General features: G+C 36.0%; 1 protein-coding gene across 3 annotated transcripts in view; it reads right to left on the bottom strand.

The window, feature by feature from the left end:
* Positions 1-3,964: 3,964 nt before the first annotated feature.
* The window catches only part of Prrg1 (proline rich and Gla domain 1), a 131,175-nt gene continuing 109,690 nt past the window's right edge, over positions 3,965-25,449 (bottom strand). For all 3 annotated transcript variants that reach the window (XM_057760506.1, XM_057760504.1, XM_057760507.1), the window contains exon 4: positions 3,965-7,563. In XM_057760506.1, the coding sequence (XP_057616489.1) occupies positions 7,078-7,563 (486 nt within the window). In that variant the 3' untranslated portion in view covers positions 3,965-7,077. The remainder of the gene's footprint in view (positions 7,564-25,449) is intronic.

The following is a 25,449-nucleotide window of genomic DNA, read 5'->3' on the forward strand; positions in this document are numbered from 1 at the left end:
AGCACACATACAATATGCCTTCTGCATTTAAATGTCTTCATTGCTCTAAGTACACTTACTGGAATAAATTGTTGTTAAACTGTTTTAAACAGCTTGTGTAATATTACCTGTGCCTAACCCAACCAGAAAACTGAAAGTTTAAGTGCTGAGCCTGACTCTTACACTGTCACTCTGTCTGACATGTATACTTTTTCAGATGCTAATTTAAGTGTGCAAACACTCGAGTCAGTATTATGTATTTAACACTTATACAGAGTTATTAGGATTTCTAAAGGGGAATCTTCTGTTCACGTACTCATGCAACAGACACATCCAATTATTTGTTTCAATTTATTCAGTCAGTATAACAGTGTTGAAAAAATGGGCACAGCTGTACAAGCCTCTAAGTTCCAGGATGTGAGAGATAGTGGCAGGAATTCAAAGTCATCTTCAATTATAAATAAGTTCCAGGTGAATCTGTTGTGTAGGTTAGCTAGAGTTCTCTAAAAGAGCAGTGTTGATAGAATGAATATATAAGGGGGATTTACTAGAGAGTCTTGAGGGATGTGATTTGGCTAGTCCAACAACAGCTGTCTCCTGACCTAAAAGGCCAAGAATCCAGTAGTCTTTCAGTTCATGAGGCTGGACATCATAGTTAGTCTACAGTCTGTGTTGCAATCCTGAAGATGTAGTTCTAATACCAGCAAAGTAATGCCTCAGCAACAGGATAGATAAACTTGCCAGTGAGACAGTAAGCAGTCAAAAAATCTTCCTTCTTAAAAAAAAAATCTTCCTTCTTCTATGTCCTTGTATATTCTATGTAGGCTGTCAATAAAAGGTGTAGCCAAGGATTAGGGTAGGTCTTCTGACCTCAAATGATCTATCAAGAAAATTTCCTCATTGTCCGCTATGTTCAGCGAGTCCGGTTTTATCCCATGCTTTTTCAGACCCAGTCCAGCTGGCCTTGGTGAGTTCCCGATAGAACATCCCCATTGACTCAGTGTGTGGGTGCACCCCTCGCGGTCCTGAGTTCCTTGCTCGTGCTCTCTCTCCTTCTGCTCCTCATATGTACCTTGGGATTTCAGTCCGGTGCTCCAATGTGGGTCTCTGTCTCTGTCTCCTTTCATCGCCTGATGAAGGTTAATATTCAGGAGGATGCCTATATGTTTTTCTTTGGGTTCACCTTCTTATTTAGCTTCTCTAGGATCACGAATTATAGGATCATTGTCCTTTATTTATGGCTAGAAACCAATTATGAGTGAGTACATCCCATGTTCCTCTTTTTGGGTCTGGCTTACCTCACTCAGGATAGTGTTTTCTATTTCCGTCCATTTGCATGCAAAATTTAAGAAGTCATTGTTTTTTACTGCTGAGTAGAACTCTAATATGTATATATTCCATACTTTCTTCATCCATTCTTCCATGAGGGCTGCTGAGAAGTCAAGAACAAAGGCACTGGGTTTTGATCCTACTGCATGTACTGGCTTTGTGGGTGCCTAGGCTGTCTAGATGCTCACCTTACTAGACATGGAAGGAGGTGGGAGGTCCTTAGACTTCCCACAGGGCAGGGAACCCCGACTGCTCTTCGGGCTGCTGAGGGAGGGGGAGTTGATTGGGGAAGGGGAAATGGGTGGCGGTGGCAGGGAAGAGGCAGAAATCTTTAATAAATAAATAAAAAGATCTGAAGAGCTATTTTTAGATTGGTAATACAAATTTTGATAGAAAATGTTGGATATAAAACTTTGAGGCCGGGCGGTGGTGGCGCCTGCCTTTAACCCCAGCACTCGGGAGGCAGAGGCAGGCGGATCTCTGTGAGTTCGAGACCAGCCTGGTCTACAGAACTAGTTCCAGGACAGGCTTCAAAGCCATAGAGAAACCCTGTCTCGAAAAACAAAAAAAAAAAAAAGAAAAAAAAGAAAAAAAAACTTTGAACTCACCAATATAATAAAGTAGCTTTTAAATACAATAAATAAATAAATAAATAAAATTTCTTCACAGGTGCGCCAGCTGCTTAGTTTTAGTTGATTTCAGATGTAGTCAAGTTGATAACCAAGATTAGGCAACACACTGGCTAATAACAAACATTTTAGAACTCAGCAATATTGGGTGGAGTGATATATAAGAAAGGCATTACTTAACTATATATAATCCAGTTGTTCTGGGGCAATGCTGAGACTGTTCTCCCAGCTCCATCCCTTGATCCTTGATGTAGTTTTGTGCTGTTCACCCAGACTAGGCCCAATGGAAACAGGGCTGTTTTGTGTGCTACATCTTCTGCACAAGCTTGCTTCCTGCTTTTAGTCTTCATACTCCATAGCTTTTGTTTCATTTGCTCTGCAGTCTAGGACATTTCCCCCAACAGCTGTTTACTCTTTTGTCTTAACATTTGTAGAAGTTTGTCATGTCTAACTTAGTAGTAGAGCATATATAAAGTCCACGGTTCTATACCCAGCACAAAATAATCAATCAATGAACCATAATAATTACAGCTAAATATAAACATGAAGAACATCAGCTGGAAAACTGGTGAGTTTGATGAATTGATAACATAAAAAGTGAGGCTTTTAAACAGGCTTTGCTTTTAAACATTTCAAGAATTTGGAGAAATTAAATTGATTAAACACAACTCTTGCCTCAAAACAGCATTAGTGATGTAAAAAGGCTCAGAAAAAATATAATTTTATGATAGATATATAAGTAGTGTTACTATTTAAAAAAAAAAGTCCCCCTTAAGAACCTAGCTTTAGGAGTTGGGGATTTAGCTCAGGGTTCCTGGGTTTGGACCTCAGTTCTGGGGAAAATGGAACCAAGATTTATTTCCAAAATTGTTGGGGTACACAAAAGTAGTATATCAGTACCTCTCTTTAGTAGAATGTGCTAAACTCTGCTGATATCATAAGTCTTAAAGTGAAGCTGTGTAGTACTATGGTACCCAAAAGGCTAGAGCAGTTATGCTGGCACACCAATATATATTTTTAAAGTAAAACAAGTGATAGTATGTACACTATTATAAAACAGAAAAACCAAGTTAAAATTGTATATGTGTGTGTGTGTGTGTGTGTGTGTCAGAGTAAAACTGGTGGATGGTGTCAGGATAGATTAGTAAAGAAGCAGGCAAAAACAATTCTATGGGAGGTTAAAAAAAGATAACTATTTTGAAATTGTTGAGACTGAAAAGCAAAAGGAGGAAGGGTTAGTAGCAAGGACTGTCAGAAACAAAACTCACAAGGTAACTATCCCAAAGCCAAACTGCAGATGCAAGTCTAAGAAGAGGTCTTAAGATGTGCTCAAGTGACCAATAAGTAAGTTAGTGTGTGTGTGTCTGTGTGTATCTGTGTGTAGGGAGATCCTAGTGCTGTTAATATGAGGAAGTCTTCTGGAGTATGAAAACATGATTCATGGTTGCCATAATCAAGCTGAAAGATTTTTTTTTCAGAAATAAATATATACTTGGGATTTATAATTAAAATTTCATTCCAAATATAACTTAAAATTTGATAGCAGAAAAATCAAATGATATCTACAATGCTTCCATAATGCTATTGGTATCAGTTTTTGCTATCTTAAGTTAGTTACACTTGGGGAAATGTCATGTGTTCATAACACTTTAATAATGTGCTATTTTTTTTCACATGGCAAATGTCAAAAGCAGGTTAAGTAGGAAAAAGGCAGCTTTTTCGTATCTGAAGACATCCATTCCTATTCTCATGAACTGACAAAGTACACAATAGCAAGGATTTCATTCCATTTACATGAAGAACTTTTTTCCATTTCTTTCGGTCATTTAGAAAGATTTTGATGCTAAAGAAAAACTCCAGTTTTTTCACTAGATTATTCCTGATTTCTGTGTATTGATATTTTGCAAATTCATATGAAAATAAAATAATCTGACCTAATTAAAAGTGTAATTTATAATAGCTTATGCAGTACTTTTTTACCAGTTAATCACATGATAAATAAATGATAGAAAAATAATCTCCTGGGTTAAAAATGGCTTTATTTAGCATACTAAAAATAGAAAAACATAAGAAAATTGGATCTAGTATAAACATAAAAAGTTAAATACCATAATTTAATGTAAACCAAACATCTGAAAATGTGAAGTATTGTAATAAAATACATGCTATTTACATAGAACTGAGTTAAAACTAACTCTGTAGTTACTGGATCAGATCATCAGTCCTGAAGAAGTTATCATTAGAAATCAACAAATATAACATCTCCATTTTAATTGGTCAATATGAAAAGAAGCAATCATTTTGTTTATTTAAAACATATAGAATTTACTGGGACATTTAGAGCAGCAAGCCTAAATTGCCAGTTCAAGGATTCCAGACATAAGCACTGCAGGTTGAGGTTTGAAAATCTTTCTACTTGAGGAACCATGAGCAGATCCTTTTATTTAATACAAACCATTTAATTCCATTTACTCACTGCTTAGAAAGATATTAAGTATATTCTGCAAAAATAAATCTTCATTAAAAATGATCAAAGGCAAATGCAGTATCAATCAAGTAGGAAAGGCAAAGCATGAAAATATACATTATTCCAGATAAGCCCCTTAATTTTAATAAATGTTAAGAAACTCAATTTATAAAACCAGAAGGACTAGGAAAGGGGATTTTAAAAGTATGAAACCTAAAGTGTACTCAAACAACAAAAAATGTAAAATCAAATTTCCTGAAGAAAGTATTTTGCTTATTCTATCATTATCATGGAAAAGTTATCATGAAATTTATGGTTAGTGCAACTATTATTTACTATGAAGTAGTGTTTTTTCTGACCAATAATCTAAATAGCTGTCTAAACATTTGGTTTTTGTTGCAAGAACCATCACTAATTCTTATACTTCAGTGCGGGAAATGTTAAATCTAATATTCAGACTTCAAAATGTAAAATCATGTTACAAGAACAAAAACCTAACTTAATGACCATATGTCTTGTGTTTTTGTCTAATTTAAAATTTGGGCTTCTGGATCCCCCTTTACATTTTTTGGAAAATCTAGATTCTAAAGAGCTTTTGTTTTTTGAGATTTATATCTATCAATATTTAGCATGTTAGAAATGAACTGAAAAATTAAAACCCTAGCTCATCTAAAAATTAAAAAAAATATATATGCCAATACAGGTGTATAATTTTTATGAAAAATAGCTATATTTTCTTTTTTAAAAACATGTGTGGGAAGACTAATTTTTTCCATTTTCAATTCTGTTTTGAGAGACTTAGAAAAAAGAAATAAATAATGTCTTCAGATAGGATGAAAATATTTTGATTGAACCAATCCCCTGGAAAGCTCTCAGGAACTCTAAGGGTCTGTGACCACATTTGAAAATTACTGGTCTCATCTAAAGTCTAATATTAGTGTTGCACAAACACAAACACAAATCCCCACAAAAATAGCCTCAATTTTCAGTTATAAATAATCTATAAATCATCTTGCACACTGAATCAAACATCTATAACTTCAGACTTAATAAGAAAGTAAAGATCATATAGTCAGAAAAATTCAAAGCAATATTTTTGGGGTGAGACCATATTTTTACATATATCAGACCTATTAACTAATTTATGTACTTTGGTATAATTTCCACCATTTCTCCATCTTATGCTGCATTGGCAAATGTACTTAAATTGGCACAGCTTTTATATAAGCCAGATTATATCAGAAGGTAATAATACCCTGTACATTCAGAGGAAGATATTAGTTATTTATGGAGCAGACTGCTCTATTTGTCATTATGTGAAAGTTCTAGTCAGTTCTAGGGAAACAAGAAGAAATATCCCCCTGGAGTGCAATACTAATGTTATAGTCTTACATTTGAATAGTTCTTCACATTTTACAAATTACTGGTACATACACCATGTCACTTGACCTTTTCTAAAATTCTACTGAAATAGTTTATTTTGGCAGTTCATTCACAACCTGCTCCCCCCACTCCAAGGGAAAGACATAAAACTACTGCATCTAAAAAAATTAATAGAATATAAAATAAACAGCAACAATAATGAGATCTATGTGGGATGAAACTAGATTTAGTGTGCATCTACTATAGCAGGTACTGTGTAATCATATTCTATCAACAGAGTATCAACACAAAAATCACAGCTTATAATTGAATGGAAAATTGTATACTAATAATTTTGAGAATAAGATTTCAGCCTGTATAAAAAATTAAGAATATAATCCAAAATTGGTTTTAGCTAATCTTTCAAGTGGATGAAGAGTTTATTGTAGAAATGAGAAAATAAAAATTAGTGTAAAAGAAAAATATTATCCCATCATACTATGAGCAAAGGAGTGGTCAGTATCTACTACCTGTTTTAACACATACATTATTTCATTACCTAGAAATTCTTGCAAACAAGATAATAATATGAATGGCATGAAACATTCAAATATGGTAGCAAATTTTCATGGAACAGTTTGTAGTAATCAGCCAAAAAGAAAAATCCTGGTACAATATGAGCTAAATGCCACTAATGATCAGTGATTTCCTTGTTATATACTACAATCTCTGTCTCTCTCTCCCTCTGTGAGATGTCTCTAAAATTGAGAATGAATCCATGTACATTTTTTTCCTTTCAAGAAAGAATTGGGAGTTTAACCAACATCTATAATGGTTAGAAAACATTGCATGTTGCTGACTATCACATAAACTGTTGGTTCCACTTGCCTTTTCAATTTTGGTAAGTAATGCTGTCTTTATGGGTGGTGTAACGGAAATTAGTTAATTTTACAAGAGTTATCCACAAACTGGATGATGCATATGTGGCTATAAGCATGTGTGTGTGTGTGTGTATGTGCAATACATACATATACATATTTGTGCATTTGTAAAGACATGCATATGGTATCACAGCACTTACAGATATTCAATGGCATGTCTTTCCTTCATGTTTCTTCTTGTAAAAATGAACATAGATAATGCTTTTATAATAAGCAACAAAGCTAAAGATAAATCAACCAGTTAATGTAAAGTGGTATGCTGTAAGAATCCAATAAAATAAGTCAATGCACATTTATGTAGTGGTAAAGTGCTAGAAAGTTCTTCCATTAGTATTTTAGAAATGATTTGAGTACAAAGATGTTTGCAGCTTCATTTGATGGTGGTGACCACAGGCACCATAGCAATGGCACTAGCTGAGCTGGAGTTTACTATGTCCTCATATTCTGGTGGTGGGTCTAAATGAGGTTCTGTTTCACTCCTTCTCAAGTTCACCTGGCCAGTGGCTTCCTCATAGGTTGGTGGGGGATCACAGTTGGAAAGGCGAGTGGAGACAGAATCAGAGCGCCCAACAACGTATTCCAAAAAGCCTGGAGACAATCCACTGTTATCAAAGACTTCATCTGGTGGAGGAGGTGGTGTAATAATGTTAAGATGTTGAGGGAAAGGAATGTGACTTTCAGTTACTGTCTGTCTCCGAGTTTTGTTTCTTAGAAAGCATCTCCAGATTAAAAAGATGACAAGGAGAATAATGAAGAGGCCAAAGATTAATGGGAAAGTAAGATAAAATTGAAACCAGTCACTTCCTCTATTGGTCTCTCCTTGTTGTGCTTTTGTGTAGGTGCTCCAAAATTCTTTCTGAAAATACAAAACAAAATAATAGGAAAAAATCAGTATGGTCATAAGACGGTAAATATGAACAAATATTTATTCCGATAATGACAAAAACCTAGAATCAGATGTGTTGGTGCAAGTGGCATAGCCTTATTTTTCATGCCAGCAAACAACAAATATAGAAGTCCCTCATTAGAATGGAGATAGTCTCAAAGAAATTGATTATCAGTTGAAAACCTCATTCATTTACTGCATTTAATAAACTTGACTACCAAGCATCATAGCTTAAAGTTTCAGGTCTTTTATGGTTGCATGGCTGACAGAGGTAATGAAGACCTGCTGCTCCTTGGAGCTGAAAACCATCTGCAAAGAGTTATGCACTGACAGGGAAAATCTCAAAATTCAAAAGCTTAAATACAGTATCTACTGAATGCATTATCACTTTCTCAGCACTGTAAAGCTTGAAAAAATTTTAAGCGAAACCATCATTGGTCAGGGATTATCTATATATAGATCATCATATTCACTCTGGATGCTGTCTAAAAGAGCCATAACACAAATCTCTTAATAAATTTAAGAGTTATTTACATTTTTAGCTATAGCATTTTTTTTTGTTTTGTTTTGTTTTTTTGTTTTTCGAGACAGGGTTTCTCCGTGGCTTAAAATAGTCATACAATTGGAAGAGAGTCAGGGAATAGCTGTGGTGTTTTAGAGTGAAAATTTAAAGAGTAAGGAGAGGGTTCAGTAAATAAAGTGCTTGTGCAAGGATGAGGACCTGAGTTCAAACCCTAGCACACCTATAAACAAAGAATATGTACACAGACCACAGAATATACATATACAAAGTAAAAGACAATTAAGAACTGAGTTTTTCTCTTTTTCAGATAATAACAAGCCAAGCATTGGGGGGGGGAGTACTTGCAATATAGATATGCATATAAGTGTAAGGACGTACACACATGTGATTATGACCTGTCACTCTCCATGTCCAAATCTGTGATTCTCATTATACAAGCACCATCATGATTAATAATATGTGATGGCTAAGACTATTGTAGGCTTTTAGTACCCAAGCATTCAGCGGACAAAACACCTTGTTTCCTAATGGTTCTGTTTGAGAAACATAACAGACATTCCTCCTCATCTCCCTTACCAAATGCAATGCTTTATACACAGATGCTAACTACGAAAAAAAAAATATATATATATATGTCCACAAAAGGCATTAAGGTAGTCTAGAAATTGTGTTACTGTACTCTGGAACCTAGACTTTAAACTTCAAATGAAAAATTTTTTTTTAGTATTTGAAGCATTTAATGTTTGTTGGGATATTTTAGAAGATACAAAAGAAGATGGTTGGTGTTTGGCACCAGCCTTTAATCCCAACACTTGGGAGGCAGAAGCAGATGGAACTAGAGTTTAAGGCCATCCTGGTCTACAAAGTTCCAAGATAGCCAGGACTGTTACAAAGAGAAACCCTGTCTCAAAATACAAAACAAAATAAACCAAACAAAAAAGATATAAAGGAAACTTTTTGTAATTATAATTAATTTTTTCTTGAACCTTAATTTATTTGCCTGCAAAGTGGAGTAATACAAGTTGTCTAAACATTAAGTGAGATAGCACATACAACACATCTAATTGAGTTTTTTTGTACATAAATTTTCAATAGTCATTCTTATAATTGATTTTTATGTCTAGTTATGCTTTTGCTTCACTCTATCACTTGATACAGGGGCCACCTTTTAATGTTATTAATTCCCTCCCTTGTCCTTATTTTCTTCTTTTTGTGTGCATTTTTGTGTTAGTCACTTTACTGTTGTCATTGAGAAGAAACTGAAAGAAAAAGCATTTAAAAGGAGGAAGGAATCTTTTGCTTTTGTTTTGAGAGCCTTCAGTTCACTGTCACTGACTCCACTGTTTCTGGACCTGTGCCGATGCGGCAGGTTATCATAATGACAGGCATGGCACTAGAGAGTTTCTCACTTTATGGCACTGAGAAGCAAATATGGATTGAGCACAAATTATAGCTCCCAAGAATATGCCTACCCAAGAGACCTACTTCCTCCTATGGAGTTTTACCTCCTAAAAGTTTCACCATTTTCCAATAATATGAACTCACCAACAGATCATTCCATTGATAATCCAGACCTTTGATGTCAGACCTTTGATGATCCAGTCACTTCTTGAAACAATTTTATCTGGTGTGTGTGTGTGTGTGTGTGTGTGTGTGTGTGTACCCATGCAACAACAAACATGTGAAGTCAGAGGACAATTTTCAGAAGTCAGTTCTCTCCTAAGTGAGTCCTGGGGATTGAATTCAGGTCAGCAATTGAATTCTGCGCAGCAAGTGCCTTTATCCATTGAGTCATTTCACTGTTCCCTAATCATGTCTTTATGATTGGCTCTATCAGCTGAGGATTAAGTGTTCAACATATGAACCTTCTGAGAGATACTTCTTATCCAAACTGTAAGGTTTTTTTTGTTCTGGCGTGTTCGTTTTGCTACACATATATGGGATTTCAAACTCAGGTATACCATGGGTTTATTGCATTTATATAAAATAACAAATGTTCCAAAAAAGTTTCTGGGCTCTAAAATTGGATGGTTTACAATTTTATATCAATATAGCTTTTAAAGTACTTGTAAAAATTTTGCCTTGTTGATTGTGTCCTTTGCTTTACAGAAGCTTTTCAGTTTCAGGAGGTCCCATTTACTGTTTCTCTCAGTGTCTGTGCTGCTGGGGGTTACACTTAGGAAGTGGTCTCTTGTGCCAATGTGTTCAAGTGTACTTCCCACTTTCTCTTCTATAAGGTTCAGTGTGGCTGGCTTTATGTTGAGGTCTTTGATATACTTGGATTTGAGTTTTGTGCATGGTGATAGATATAGATAAAGGATGCTCAATCGTTCCACAAGGACATGTGCTCAACTATGTTCATAGCAGCATTGTTTGCCATAGCCAGAACCTGGAAACAACCTAAATGCCTCTCGACTGAAGAATGGATAAGGAAAATGTGGTACACTTACACAATGGCATACTACATAGCAGAAACAAAAATGACATCTTGAATTTTGCAGGAAAATGGATGGAGCTAGAAAACATCATTTTGACTGAGGTAACCCATACACAGAAAGACAAGTATCAAATGTACTCACTCGCAAGTGGTTTTTAAACATAAAGCAAAGAAAACCAGCCCACAAATCACAATCCCAGAAAACTTAGACAACAATGAGGACACTATGGGAGACATACATAGATCTAATCTACACGGGATGTAGAAAAAGACAAGATCTCCTGAGTCAAATTGGGAGTATGGGGACCTTGGGGGAGGGTTGAAGAGGAGGGGAACAGAGAAAAATGTAGAGCTCAATAAAAGTCAATAAAAAAGTACTTGTGTACATAATAATGATTCAAAATAACAACTTCTCTAAGGTGCGAGGTTATTGCAAACATTTGTGTTCCTAAGACTAACTTGAATGCATTATGAAAATATGATATATTTTTAAAATGTGTAAATATCCATAATTGCACTCTTAAAAATCAGAAGGGAGAGAGTGGAAAGATAGTTCAATGTTTAGGAGTATTTGTTGATCTTACAGACGATGTAGGCTTGGTTACTGGTATTCATATGGTGGTTTAAAACCAACCCTGACTCCAGTTTCAGGGTACCTGTACTTTCTTCTGAACTCTGAGGGCATCAGGCATATATATGGAGTGCACACATGCATAAGGGGAAAACATTCATACACATAAAATAAAATACATGAATCTAAGACAGTTTTTTTTTTTAAATCATGAGGCTGGTGTTGCCACTAGTGGTCATATGTGAGAGGCCTGCACTGCCATCTGAGGTCCTGGTGATATCCAGATCCATGTTGCTGCCAAGGGCCATGTCTGCACCTGATGCCCTACTGTGACTGGGGTCTGTGTTGATGCTCTAGGCCTGTGTTACCACTAAAGGTCATACAGTGTTTGTGGTCTGTACTGTAGCTTGAGGCTATGTTGACATCTGTGGGTCCTACTACAGCCAGGGGCCATACTAATCTTGGTGACCTGTACTGTCACCTGGGGCCAAGTTGTTGTTGTCTCTGAGGGCCATGTCTAGGTCCAAGGTCCTACTGCAGCCAGGGTCTGTGCTATCATCAGAAAACATGTGGAAGCCCATGGCCCATGCTCCCACTGGCTGTAAAGAGCACTTTTGGAGTGATATAGATGATTGCAGAAGCACAGTTGAGAGGGACGGACCTGGAAGGCTTCTGTAACAAACCCTTACCCTGCCAATCAACCCCCCCCTCCAAAGGAGGGTAACACCCTAAATAGGAAGCCATTGAAGGGAACTGTTAGGAAGTGTAATGAGGATGCTGAGGTTGGTTCTCCACAACTGATAGCTTCTGGCAGGGGTGTGAGAGGATAATGGCTCAATCTATTAAAGTGGCAGGCCACCGAGAGTTTAACCACACTCCAGTGAGTATATGGATAACACAAATTGAACTTGTTTTACTTTTTTAAATTTTACTTTTTATATTGGGGGATATGTCAGAAGAGAGTGGGTGTGGACATGAAAAGACTGGAAAATGAGTGTAATCAGGCTACGTGAAGTGAAATTTCCAAAGAATCAATAAAAATATTTTAAAAAATTCAGAAAGCTGGAAACAAGGCTCAGGAGTTTAGAGCACTTGATGCCTTTCCTGAGGACTTGAATTTAGTTCCTAGCAACCCATAACAGCTCACAATAATCCATAACTCCAATTCCAGGAAATTTATCACCTTTTTCCGGCCTCCTTGAGTACTTTACACAAGTTGTTCCCAGATATACATGGAGGTAAGACAGTTAAGACACATAAAATGAAAATCAATGATAAATAAATAATAGAAAATTAGAAGGGACTCTCCGGGTTTTTATTGCTATGAAGAGACACCATATTCATGGCAACTCTTCTAAATGATAATGTTTAATTGAGATGTCTTGCTTATGGTTTCAGAAGTTTAGTCCATTATCATCATGGTGGGGAAGTATGGCTGTACACAGGCAGAAATGGGGCTAGAGAAGCAGCTGAGAGTCTTACATCTTGTAGGCAACATGAAGGTGACTGTCGCATGAGTGAAGCTTAAGCAAATGAGACCTCAAAACCTACCCCCACAGTGACACAGTTCCTTTAACAAGGCCACACCTCCCAAAAGTGTCACTTCCTGTGAACTTATGGGGGCCAAATACATTCAAACTACCAAGACAAGGCTCAGCAGTTAAGAGCCTTGATGCTCTTCCAGAGGACTTGAATTCTATTCCCAGCAACCCATGACAGCTCACAGTAATCTATACCTCCAATTCCAGGAGATCCTAACACCTTTTACGGGCCTCTTTCTGTAGTACATACAGTGCTTCCCAGACAGACATACAGGGAAGACAGTTAAGACACATAAAACAAAAATAAATAAAAAATAATAGCAGAAAATAAGGAGGGACTCCACAAGGTTTGAAGAAACAAGATTAGAAAAAGTATGCCAGCTGGGCATGGTAATATATACCTTTAGTCCCAGCACTCTGGAGACAAGAAAGGGGAAATTTTCTGCAAATTTAAGGCCAGCCTGGTATACATAGTGACTTCCAGGACAGCCAGGGTAACATATATAGACCCTCTCTCTCTCGGAAAGAAGGAAGGAAGGAAGGAAGGAAGGAAGGAAGGAAGGAAGGAAGGAAGGAAGGAAGGAAGGAAAAGAAAACAAAGGTAGGCCCCAGATATTCAGATGATCTAGATAAGGTATTTATTTTATTTTAGGATGGTAAAAAATCCTAATATCATCAAATGATTCTTACTTCACTCATATTAATATTATTATTATTATTTTTTTTTTTTTTGGTTTTTCGAGACAGGGTTTCTCTGTGGCTTTGGAGCCTGTCCTGGAACTAGCTCTGTAGACCAGGCTGGTCTCGAACTTACAGAGATCCGCCTGCCTCTGCCTCCCGAGTGCTGGGATTAAAGGCGTGCGCCACCATCGCCCGGCTCATATTAATATTATAAATCATAATCAAATGCTCATGAAATGTGTATATGAAGTTTGGGGTTTTGGTGCTAGGACTGGCTCTCAGAGCCTTCACACATGCCAGACAAGCTACATTCTCACAGACTCTTTTTAAAGAAACAAACACCCTATGTTTTTAATATTGTATACATTTTGTACAATGGTCAATTTTACAATTGCTAATTTTCATTATATAAAATGACATTTAGAATACAGATTAGAATTATATAAATTGTCACTAGTGCATAAACAGCTAAAAGAAACAAATCACTTGCAATGTTATCACAAAGACTTAAGCATTATTAATATTTTGGTATATATCATTTAAAAGTATTTCAATCTATTCAGAGTAAGTTTTTTTGTATCATACAAACTTACCACCTTCCTAGTCACTTAGAATATCACATCCTATTTATGTTTTATCTTATCAATGAATACAAATATGCAAATATGATTTGAGAAATTATCTGTCACTTTAGATAAAAACAAGAAAATGTGCTTCTAAAACATGATCCAGATTACTTTGGAATAGTTACTGTATTATCAATGTATATTAAAATGAGTAGGAGATATAGCCCAGTGGTTGAGAGCATTTGTTACTATTGTAGCAGGTCTAGGTTCAGTTTTCAATATCCATACACAACCATCTGTCACTCCATTTCCAGAAAATTCAATTCCTTCTTCTGGTCTCCATGAAAACAATAAATATACATATAGGAAAAAATCTATACATAGAAAATACACATGGATAAAAAGTAAGCATATGCAGCTTGCATAAATCAATTTCTTATTTCTTTGATATGATGGGAGCATAAATATTCAGGCACTAATATTCCTGTTTGATGTAGAAATGTTAAAGAAAAACAATCAAACTTTTATTTTTGAAAAGAAAAGAAGCTTTTAGGCAAAAGCAGATTTGGCAAGCTTATTTTTTTTATTTTACACATAGTAATCTTATTCCATACAACCAATACTGTAGGTATTATTATCATATTCATAATGGACATGAGGAAATGGAGGCCCATAGTGGATATATAACAATAAACCTTTACTTTGTAAATTTGAGCTGGAATTTCAACCAGAAGGTTTGGAGTCAGAACAAATTAAGAAGCACTCTGTATTAACATGTAAGGTATTCTAACCCAATTTGGCCATCTCCTGGAAAACTAAATGTTTCCTTTATATTTAATGTATAATTAAAAGTAAGCCAACATATTTTACATATAAAATATTTTAAATTAATGCAACAATGATCTAAATAAAAGGGTACTGGCAAGTATTTCTTTGGAACATGGAATTATTTTGCCCTTGAGACCAGGAGTTCAGAGGAAGAAAGAATTACTAAAGGGAATTTGTATTTTTCTGTTTGTTTTGTTTTGAGTTTCTAGAGACTGAATTCAGGGCCTTGTACATATTAGGCAAGTACTATAACACTGAACTATAACCCCAGCCAGGAAAATTCATAATTTTAAGGCAGGCTAAAATTATCCAAATAGTAAATGCATTATAAAGCTAGCAGAGAGATTGGAAAATCATTTCCGAGAGAAAAGGATCATGGGGGAAGCATTCATTCTATTATGGAAGGAAAATTTTAGAAGAGAATTCAGCAGGTTAAGGATTCTTTGAAAGTATATCTGATTCTCTTTAAATATGTGACTTTTTTATTTTAATTTCCTCACTGCCACTTATGAATAGGATCTGAGTGATTCAAGCAAGGCCTTAACAACTCTACAAATATTTGGAAAGAAAGAGAAGAACTGTTCATGTTTTTTAAGATTAAAAAATATTTATGTATATGTGTGAATGTATGGCATATGTTGGAATCCATGGAGATGGAGCTACAGGAAATTTTATTGAACAACTGCCAGGCACATAAATGTTAATGTTTTACTATCTTTGATTATTTAGTTCAGAACCCATCTGGGAAAGCAGAGAAGTGGATGATTTCCCAGTTGATTTGAACTGCTGAGGATGGCTTAGAAGCATTTACTACAATCCTTTCTTGAAAAAGTAGCACGTGTAAGGAGGCTAGAGATATCACTCAGTAGTTAAGAATGTTTTCTTCATGCATAGTCCCCTTAGAAACAGGACAAATGAATAAAGCAAGTATCTTGAAGGGACATGCTTCTCAGCCCTGACATATACAGATTGTGATTTATTGCTTGAAATTGGAATACTGTCACTATCTCGAAATCACTGTTGATTTAACAAAGAAGGAATAAAATGGCTATTTGATAATGTGACAGTTTAAATCTTAACTATTTCACAATGGCTAATACTTTGAATGCTTGTTGCTTAACTCTTATGGTTTAGACCTTTAGATTTAGAATCACCAGGACGTATGCTTCTGGATGTGTCTGAGGCTATTTTCAAGGAGGTTCAGTAATGAAAGAAAGGCCTACCTTGAATATAGAAAGCACCATTCCATTGGCTAGGGAACCAAAATGAAATGAAAATTGGAAGATGTTGACAGAAGTTTCTGTCCTGCCCAGTCCCGCAGCCATTCATTCCCAAAGAAACACATAGAGGCCTTTATTAACTATAAACTGGTTGTTCTATTAGCTTAGGCTTCTTATTAACTAACTCTTACATCTTAAATTAACACATTCGAATTATTTTGTATTTTACCATGAAGCTTGTGGTTTACTAGTAAGGTTCTGGAGCATCTGTCTCCTTTGGCAGCTGTATGGTGTCTCTCTGACTCTGCCTAGCTTCTTTCTACATCTCTGTTCAGATTTTCTGCCTGACTTTACTCGGTTAAGCCATTGGTTGAAAGCAGATTCTTTATTAACCAATGGCAATAAAACATATTCACAGAATACAGAGGAGAATCCCACCTCACCTCCCCTTTTCTATCTAATTAAAAAGAATGGTTTTAACTTCAAAATAGTAAAATTACATATAATAAAAAACAGTTATTAAGCAAGAATTATGGTTACAATATTTAGTCCATTTACATTTGGCAAATTAGGAAAATACTCTATAATCTATCCTATCTTGTTGAGTCTAAATCTTGTATTAGAAATGGCTTGGCTAAGTCATGAGAGGAAAGTAACTACAACTATCTAGTCTTCAACCCCATTGAAGACCTCAGAAGGAAAATAATATTATTTGGGTAAACAGGAAATGCAATCAAGCAGCTTGCAAAATGTGAAATAAACGACAGAGACAACTGACTACCTGAGCAATCACCCAAAGTCTTATTTGCAACGTTGGAGCAGTCAACTTTGGCTAAGCCTAGAGTAACCGACACCGTTTTCAGAGGCAGGAAAATTTTCAAAACCATCTTACCATGTCTTGGCAAGATTTGGCATTCTTTTTTCTTGTATCCTGCTTGCCCAGTCAGGACACCAAGCATTTTACCAGTGGTCTAAGCTTAGCAATTTTATGCCCAAAGGCCAGTTTTGCCAAGAAAAAAATAAGCTCCCAGGGGAGTATCTTCAGTGTTCAACATACCCTCAGGGATAGATTGGTGCTAGCAGGAGCAATCGTGTCTAAGGTCAACAGAATTTTAAGTTATTTAAATGTCATATCCTATAGTTCTTTTAAGTGGCTGAAGATTACCTTACACCTTATCTATGCAGAATACAATCTCTATGTATCTAAGGAACCTGATCAATCTAACTGTGACAAACATGGATGACTATTGACCTATAATTATTTATACCTATATACTTTAAAGAGTAAAGCCTCATATTAAAATATTAAACAGTCTTTTTTATATCTAGTAACTGATGGAAAAAATATTAAACAATCTTTAAACAACTGTGCAGCAAATGAGGACAACAACCTCAAAATGTAAATAACATATAACTATCTTGATCAGAGGTAGAAATGTATAGTGTAATATGATAAACATATCTTAAAATTATATCAATATACAAAATGGTTTAAGCAGAGGTAGAGACATGCATGCATACAATATGATAAATTAACTTTGTATAGGTGTACAAATATTGTAAACAGAAATAGGAGCATGTTCAATGTACAAATATAATTTGAATTTGTGTCAGTATACAAGAATCTATTCCAATGTAAACTGTCTATAAATAATTACAACTATTCACTCTATTTATTACTCACTATTATTAGTGTGAGTAAGCTCACACTAATGTACCTATTATCCCATCCAATTCCCCCCCTTTTATTTTTCCAAAGAGATTCCTGAGCCTACATAATTTCTACTGCAAACCCCAATCCTATACCAGTTATAATCAACCCCTAATTGATGTCCCTAACCCTGAGGACAAAAGGAGGAAGTCAGCTGGACACCAGCATCAAATATCTTACCCTGTTTTCTGGATATGCAATAAGACAAGCTTCCTAATGATCCTGCCATGACAGATACAATACTGTGGTCACCATGCTTTCTCCATACAAATTGTAAGTTAAAATAAACCACTTTTTTTTATTTGTTCAGGTATTTGATAGCAGCACGAAGGTAGTAACTAAGACAGAAAAATGATACCAAAAAGAAGGCCAACTGCTGACATAAATTTGACCATGTGATATGCTTATGGGAAAAAGTTTATGGCAAGAATGTGGAAGAGTGTACAGTTGTGGGCTAGACAGATAAACCCTACTATGCTATGAGGAGAGATTAATGGACCACGAATCTGAAGTCTATAAAATTATCCAGCAAAATAAAAATAAGACTGGGGAGGCCCAGCACATAGGTTTGAGAGGGGAACAAGGATGCCACTGGGAAGTTATTCTGGCTACTTATATTACGCTCAGGCAGTCTAGTAGCACTTGACCAGTGTCGTGAAAATTTGAGTGAGGCTGAATGTAAAAGTAATGGATTAAATGATTTAGTGGAAGAAATTTCAAGGAAGAATCTAACATTCAAGCTATGACATGTTGCTACTCATTGTTCTTATTCAGATTTCCAGTGAAAAGGAACTGAAAAATATGCACTTCAGCGAAGAAAGAAAAAATTCAGAGTATGAGCAAGGTATATGAACTTAGAACCAAATTACGGATATGGGGTGTACAGAAGGCAGCTAAAGAGAAACCTCATTGCTCAGCACTGGAACCATAGAAAACATACCCTGAAGGAATGACCCCACCCATCAGAATTGACAGTTTATAAAATACAAATTCAGCCAGATGTATCGTCACACATCTTTGATCCAAGCACTTGGGAGGTAGAGGCAGGTGGGTCTCTGTAAGTTCAAGGCTAGCCTGGTCTACACACTGAGTTCTAGACCAGGCAAACATACACAGAGAGACCCATCTGAAAAATGCAAATTTACTTGGAGAGAGAGCCAGACACATAATGTTACTTCAAGGGTTGTTCTCTGCTCTAAAATATCCACCTATGGATATATTTCCCCAGGTTCAGAGATTGTCTTGAACTATGCTTAAACTTAAAAGTGAGACTTTTGAACATTTAAACTGCAAAGGCTATGGAACTTTCTGAAATTGGAATTTTGTATAACAAGCTAGCCATAAGTCTTTGAGAGGGGTGGAATGTTACACTTTAAAGTGATATGTATAACAACCAAGTTAACAATGGGTAGAGTTGTAGTAACTAGCTAAAAAGATTATTTACTTAATATTATGTATATAAGTTCTTTGCCTGCATGCATATGTATGTACCACATGCATGCCTGTTGCCCACAAAGGTCAAACAGGGCATTGGATCCATTAGAACTGGAGTTGTAAAGGTTGTGAACGACAACCAAACCCAGGCCCTATGCAAGAAAAATAAGAGCTCTTAACCATCAAACCAACTTTCTAGGCCCCATGGTAGTTAATTTCAATTATCAACTTGACTATTATTATAATCACCTAGAAGACACAACCTTTGGGTATGTCTATAAGGTATCTTCCAGAGAGATTTCACTGGGATGGAAAGAACCAGCCCCAAATGTGGGTTTTTATCATTTCATGGGCTGGGGTCCAGGACTGAATAAAAAGAGGAAAGAATATAATCAAGTTAAATATTCATATCTCTGCTTCCTGCCTGTGGAGGCAATGCGTTCAGATTTCTCATGTTCCAATACCACCACAACTACCATGCTTTCTCTATCATCAATGTGTGAAACAAAATGAACCCTTCCTTAACTTTTTTTTTCCTGTTAGGTATTTTGTTGTTGTTGTTGTTCTTATTGCTTTGTTTTGTTTTTGACACAGAGTCTCAGTGTGTTGCTCTGGCTGCACTGTAAACTTACTCTGTAGACCAGACTGGCCTTGAACTCAAAAATTCACCTGCTTCTGACTCCTGAGTGGTGGAATGAAAGGTATGTGCCACTTCTGTCAAGCCTGTTATGATGCAGTGATAAGAAAGTAACTATTATACCAGCCAATGGTATATTTAAAAGATGGAACATTTCAGGAAGTGGCACTTAACTGGGATTCATTAGTCTTTAGGAATGAGCCTTTGAAAGTTATATCAGGTTCCACTTCCTGATATGCTGTGTTGTGAGAAGTCTCCACTATAAAACTCACACTGAACTCTTCTACTACTTAGTTTTTGACATGACAAGCTGAAATATGAATCCATAAGCCAAATGAATGAATAAGGAAAAATAATTTAAAAGAGGAAAATTAAATGTGGTAAATTTTTGGCATTTCCATGGAAAAGTAACTCATATAGGTGTCTACCATACTTCTAAAGGATGGAGACATGAAATTCAGCATGCAATACATTGCTTTTCTTTCTGTCATATAATACCCATGCTATAGAAATCACCAAACAAATAAATCTGAGCACATCTGAGTGATAAACAGTTATGAGAATTATTTGGCAGCACCAGGTAACTTTAGATACTGTTACAACTTACTATAAAAGAGTATCAGCAAGGGACTAAAAAGATGGCTTGGCAGTTAAAACTACTTGCTGCTCTTGAAGAGGATTCAGGTTAGGCTTCCAGTTAACAACTGTCTGCAATTACAGTTCCAGAGGATTTGGCAACTTCTTCTGACCTCCAAAGGCACTGGTATATACACACATGATGAAAAGATATACATGCAGGTCAAATATCCATACACTGCACATAAAAAGTAAATCTTAAAGCCAGTATCAGCAAACATTTCACATTAATAAAGTTAATGCTCTAGACTTTGTGAGATATAATATTGCCTATTGACTTTATGCTTGTTGTAGGAACATAGTGGCATACAATATGTTAACAAATGGCTATGAATCTCTTCTGATGACATTTACAAGAACAGATGGGCTGGATTTCGTTGGCTTCTAGGTCATATTTTCCATCTCATGTTCATGATAAAACAAACAAGTTGCCAAACTGTTTATAACAGAATGATTAACAGTATGTATTTTTGTGCTTGCAATATGTATATATAAAACATAAACAGAAAGCAGACATTTTATAGTTTTCTAGGGAATTTGCTAATATAATTATTGAATTATAGTACATTTTCAGTGTTTGGTTCAGTGGTTGCATAAGGCCCTGACTGTGTAAGTCATTTGAGCACTGCTATTTTTCAGCATCCTAAGCTATCTCAAGGTATATCCATGTTTGACAACCAGGGTGCTAAAGAGTACTTTTCAAAAGTAATTTGTTAATATGCAGATTCTAATTAAGGAATATGGGGTTTTAGAGTTGGCATTACAACCAAGCTATGAGGGCAAATGGTTGATTCTAGGCCACAGATCATTCTCTGAGTCATATGATGCAAACACTAGCTTTTAAAGCCTCCCAAACAAGTAGTCCCCCAGAAGCTAAGACATTCAGTCTGATAGGGACCTAGGTGATGATATTTACAAAACTCTTTAGGTGACTCACATGTACAGAACAACTTGAAAACCTCTATGCTAAATTCCACTATTTATCCCAATTTTATTTATGATGATATTAGTAGCTCTAATGTCCCTTTTGTTCATTTACTTCCCAACCTGAACATCCACTTGTATCTGATTTAAGTCCAAGAGATCAGGATTAGCTCTTTTTCAACTCAAGAACAAAGGCAACAATTTATCTTCCTGACAAGTAATGCAACAGCTAAGGATTTTCCCTTTCAAATGTGTGGTGGTTTTTTTTAGTTTTAACACAAGAGAGACCTCCAGTGGTAAAATACTGGATGTGTACTCTATTCCCTAAAGCCTAAGTACCTGAAAGAAACCTAGAAGTGAGTGTAAAATGACACTGACTGCCATGGTGATGGATAATACACATAATAATAATAATAATAATAATAATAATAATAATAATAATAACAATAGTAATAATATAATGTGCTGCAAACTAGGTCATTTACATACACAATCTCCATAATGAAAAGGGATTAATATTTTTGTTATCCTGTCTACCATAGGAGAAAAATGGAAGCAGAGACTAAAAAGTATACCGAAGATTCCTGAAGACAAGTAGCTAAAGTGAGCCTCTTATCCAGCAATATGTGGATAAAAGATTACCATAGCAAACTGCTCCTCTAAAACCCAGGAACAAGAAGGACCCACAGTGACTTTGTTTTTTTTTTTAAATATAAATAGATGACTGTTTTTCCTCATATGTACAAAAGAGCAATGTATTGACATATGCATATGGAGGGAGAGAGGGAGAGTGAGTGTAAGTAAGAATATGAAATGTTAATCCCAGTCTCATATATTGGAGGTTGGTTGAGAGCTTCTAAGAAGTGGTTGGATCCTGACGGCTCTGTCCCAATCCTTTGTTTGATTGAAAATACAATGACATTATTAGGAAGGAGCAAAAGGTCAGGCCCAGCTGTGGAAAATATGTTACTAGTGATATAATTTTGAAAGATTTAGGTTGCTCCCATTTCTTTTTCTCCATTTCTGCCATAATGTAAGCAGATAGTTGCTATGCCCTTCCACTATGACATTCTGCTTCCCTTAGTCCCAAAACTATGTAGATACCTGAACATGAACTTAAAATGCAAGGCAAAACAAATTCTTTCTCCTTGAAATGGTTCTGCTCAGTATTTGATCATGACATTGAAAGGTCAAATCAAAGTCATAAGTTCTCAAAACAATCAACTGAAAAAAGAACAAGTTAGACGAAGAGTGGCAAAGGAGAAAGAATTCTTTCTGGGAACTTGATTGCTATGGCAGGAGGGATGGCTCTGCAGTTAAAAGAACTGACTGATTTTCTAGAGGACTCAGATTTAATTCCCACCACCCAACCTTACAGCAGCTTACAAACGTCATTAACTCTAGTTTCTGAGTATTCTATACCCTTTCTTTGCTTCCTCAGGCACCACATGTACATAATACATGGAGATATGTGCAGCCAAAATATCTATACACTTTGTATACTAATCTGAAGAAAGGACATGAATGTGGGAAATGAACTTCCCAGAAGGGACAGGTAAAATGAATGGGAGGGACATAAGATCACTAGGGTAATAGTAATCAATTGGTTAATTGGAATATGCATGGAAATGTTAAAGAATGAATTTAATCAATTATTTTTTAAAAGACTCACCATACTTATTGTCTTACCTGCATTTCTATTGTTGTGCTAAGATAATATAATCAACTTACAGAAAAGGGGTTTATTGGGGGTTTACAGTTTCAGAGGGTGAATCCATGAGCATTATAGTAGAGAGTATGGCACAAGGCAAGCAGGTATGGCTTTGGAACAGTAGCTTAAAACTTACACATCATGATACAATCATGAGGCAGGTTGGGAGGAGGGGGAGCAAGCTAACTGGGAGTAGCATGGGCATTTAAGACTTCAAAGCCTACCTTGAGTGACACATCTGCTCCAACAAGGCCACACTTCCTATTCCTTCTCAACAAGGCCATACTTCCTATTCCTTCTCAACAGTTCTATCAACTACAGACAAAGCATTCAAACATACAAAACCATGAAGGCCATTTTCTTACCCTCTTAGGACTCCAGGTAGATTGTCAGGTTTTAAAGTGGACATTTGAGAAACATCATTCTGTGGATGGTAATGGTGTCATGTACCTGGATAAACTCACTCAAAGAAAACAGAATATTGTAAGTACATTCAGGGTACCTGCACATTTAGAGGCATCCAGAATAGCTGTTGGTCCCACCTTGACTATTAATTTATTAAAAAACTAAAAAAGTATAGCCATAAAATATGTAAGCTACTGAGTATCTAAACATGCTCACAGTTTATCTAATATTTAAACTAGTTAGTTAGCTGGGGCAAATATAACCTCAAGCTACCACTGTAACTTTGAATTAATATTCTGTCATTTTTGCCTTACATGGTTTGATCATTTTTTTCACACAGTCTATCTTAGAATTTACATACTTATGTCACCTGGCTAAGTAGTAAGTATGCCAGGATACAGTTAATAAAAGGATATTAAAAATATTTATCTATTAGTTCCTGCCAAAAACTTTGTAGTAGGAAATAGGTTTTTATACACATGGCTAAGAGACAGATATAATGTAAATTCTTCTCTACACATCCAAAGATTATACTAAAATCAAAACAATGCATATATATTGAGAGTGAATACAAGTGCAATATCTAGAATAAGGTAACAGTCAAGGTGAGAACAGGAGCTCTTCTTGGTGTCGTCTCTAAAGAATCAGGTGCTGTGACTGTACTTGCAATGTTCTGTTTTTGTTCTGCCAAGCTTATCTAGGTAAATGACATCAGAACTGTATATAGAATGATGTTTCTCAAGTGTCTATTTAAAAACATGATAATCCACCTGGACTCCTATGGGAAGAGAGTGCATGCTGATTGTTTCCAACTCTACCATGACATTCCTACTTTCATGTGCAAAAAGAATAACAAATTTTATATAGTATAATATACTTTCTTTGCTCCTCTAGCCTGGGTGTGCCCACTGCAAGCATCTCCACGTTAATGATAGCATCATCACAAAGTTAATATAATTGTACCATCTCCCATTCATTACTATCAATTCATGGACAAATCATGTTGTGACTTGTCCCATCTGAAATATGCCTATTATTCTACAACCCCCCAGTTAGCACAGTAGTTCAAGTCATACTATTTTTTTTCACCTGGACTGAACACAATGGCTGATGGCTGTCTACTGGACTGGCTAGAGGCAAGGCTACAAAATTGGTAAAGAATACTTCAGGTTGTATCTGTGAGAATGATTGGCAAGAAGATACGCAAACAAGGTAAGAATGGAGTTATTTTAATATGAGAAGTACTGTCTATTAGCACAGACATATGTGTAGACAAATGCTCATGCACATACAATGGGCATATACCCAAAGGATGTTCAACCATACTGCAAGGACGTTTGCTCAACTATGTTCATAGCAGCATTATTTGTAATAGCCAGAACCTGAAAACAACCTAGATGCCCCTCAACTGAAGAATGGATAAAGAAAATGGGGTACATTTACAAAATGGAGTATTACTCAGCAGAAAAAAAAAAACAATGACATCTTAAAATTTGCATGCAAATGGATGGAACTAGGAAAAATCCCCTCCTGAGTGAGGTAACCCAGACCCAGAAAGATGTGCATTGTATGTACACATTCATAGGTATTGAATACTAGCTGTAAAGTAAAGGATAAGAAGTCTATAGTCCATGTCCCCAGAGAAGCTAAGTAACAAAGAAAACGCTAAGAGAAACATACATAGATTCCCCATGGGAAGGAAAAATAGACAAGATTTCCTGAGAAAACTGGGAGCATGGGGGTTGGGGGAGAAGGAAGGTAGAAGGGGAGGAGGAGGGGAGAAGTAGAGGAGAAGGAGAACTAGAGGGAATGGGATGATCGAGATGGGGCAAGGACAGAGACAGAGAAAAAAGAAAGAGATATCTTGATTGAAGGAGCCATTATGGGGCAAGCAAGAAACCTGGAGAAATTCCAAGGAATTCACAAGAAAGACCCCAGCTAAGACCCTAAGCAACAGTAGAGAGGGTGCCTGAATTTGCCTTGCCCTGAAGTCAGATTGATGAATATCTTAAATGTCATCATAGAACCTAC

This window comes from Chionomys nivalis, chromosome X, assembly GCF_950005125.1.
Source record: "Chionomys nivalis chromosome X, mChiNiv1.1, whole genome shotgun sequence".
NCBI classification, from domain to species: Eukaryota; Metazoa; Chordata; class Mammalia; order Rodentia; family Cricetidae; genus Chionomys; species Chionomys nivalis.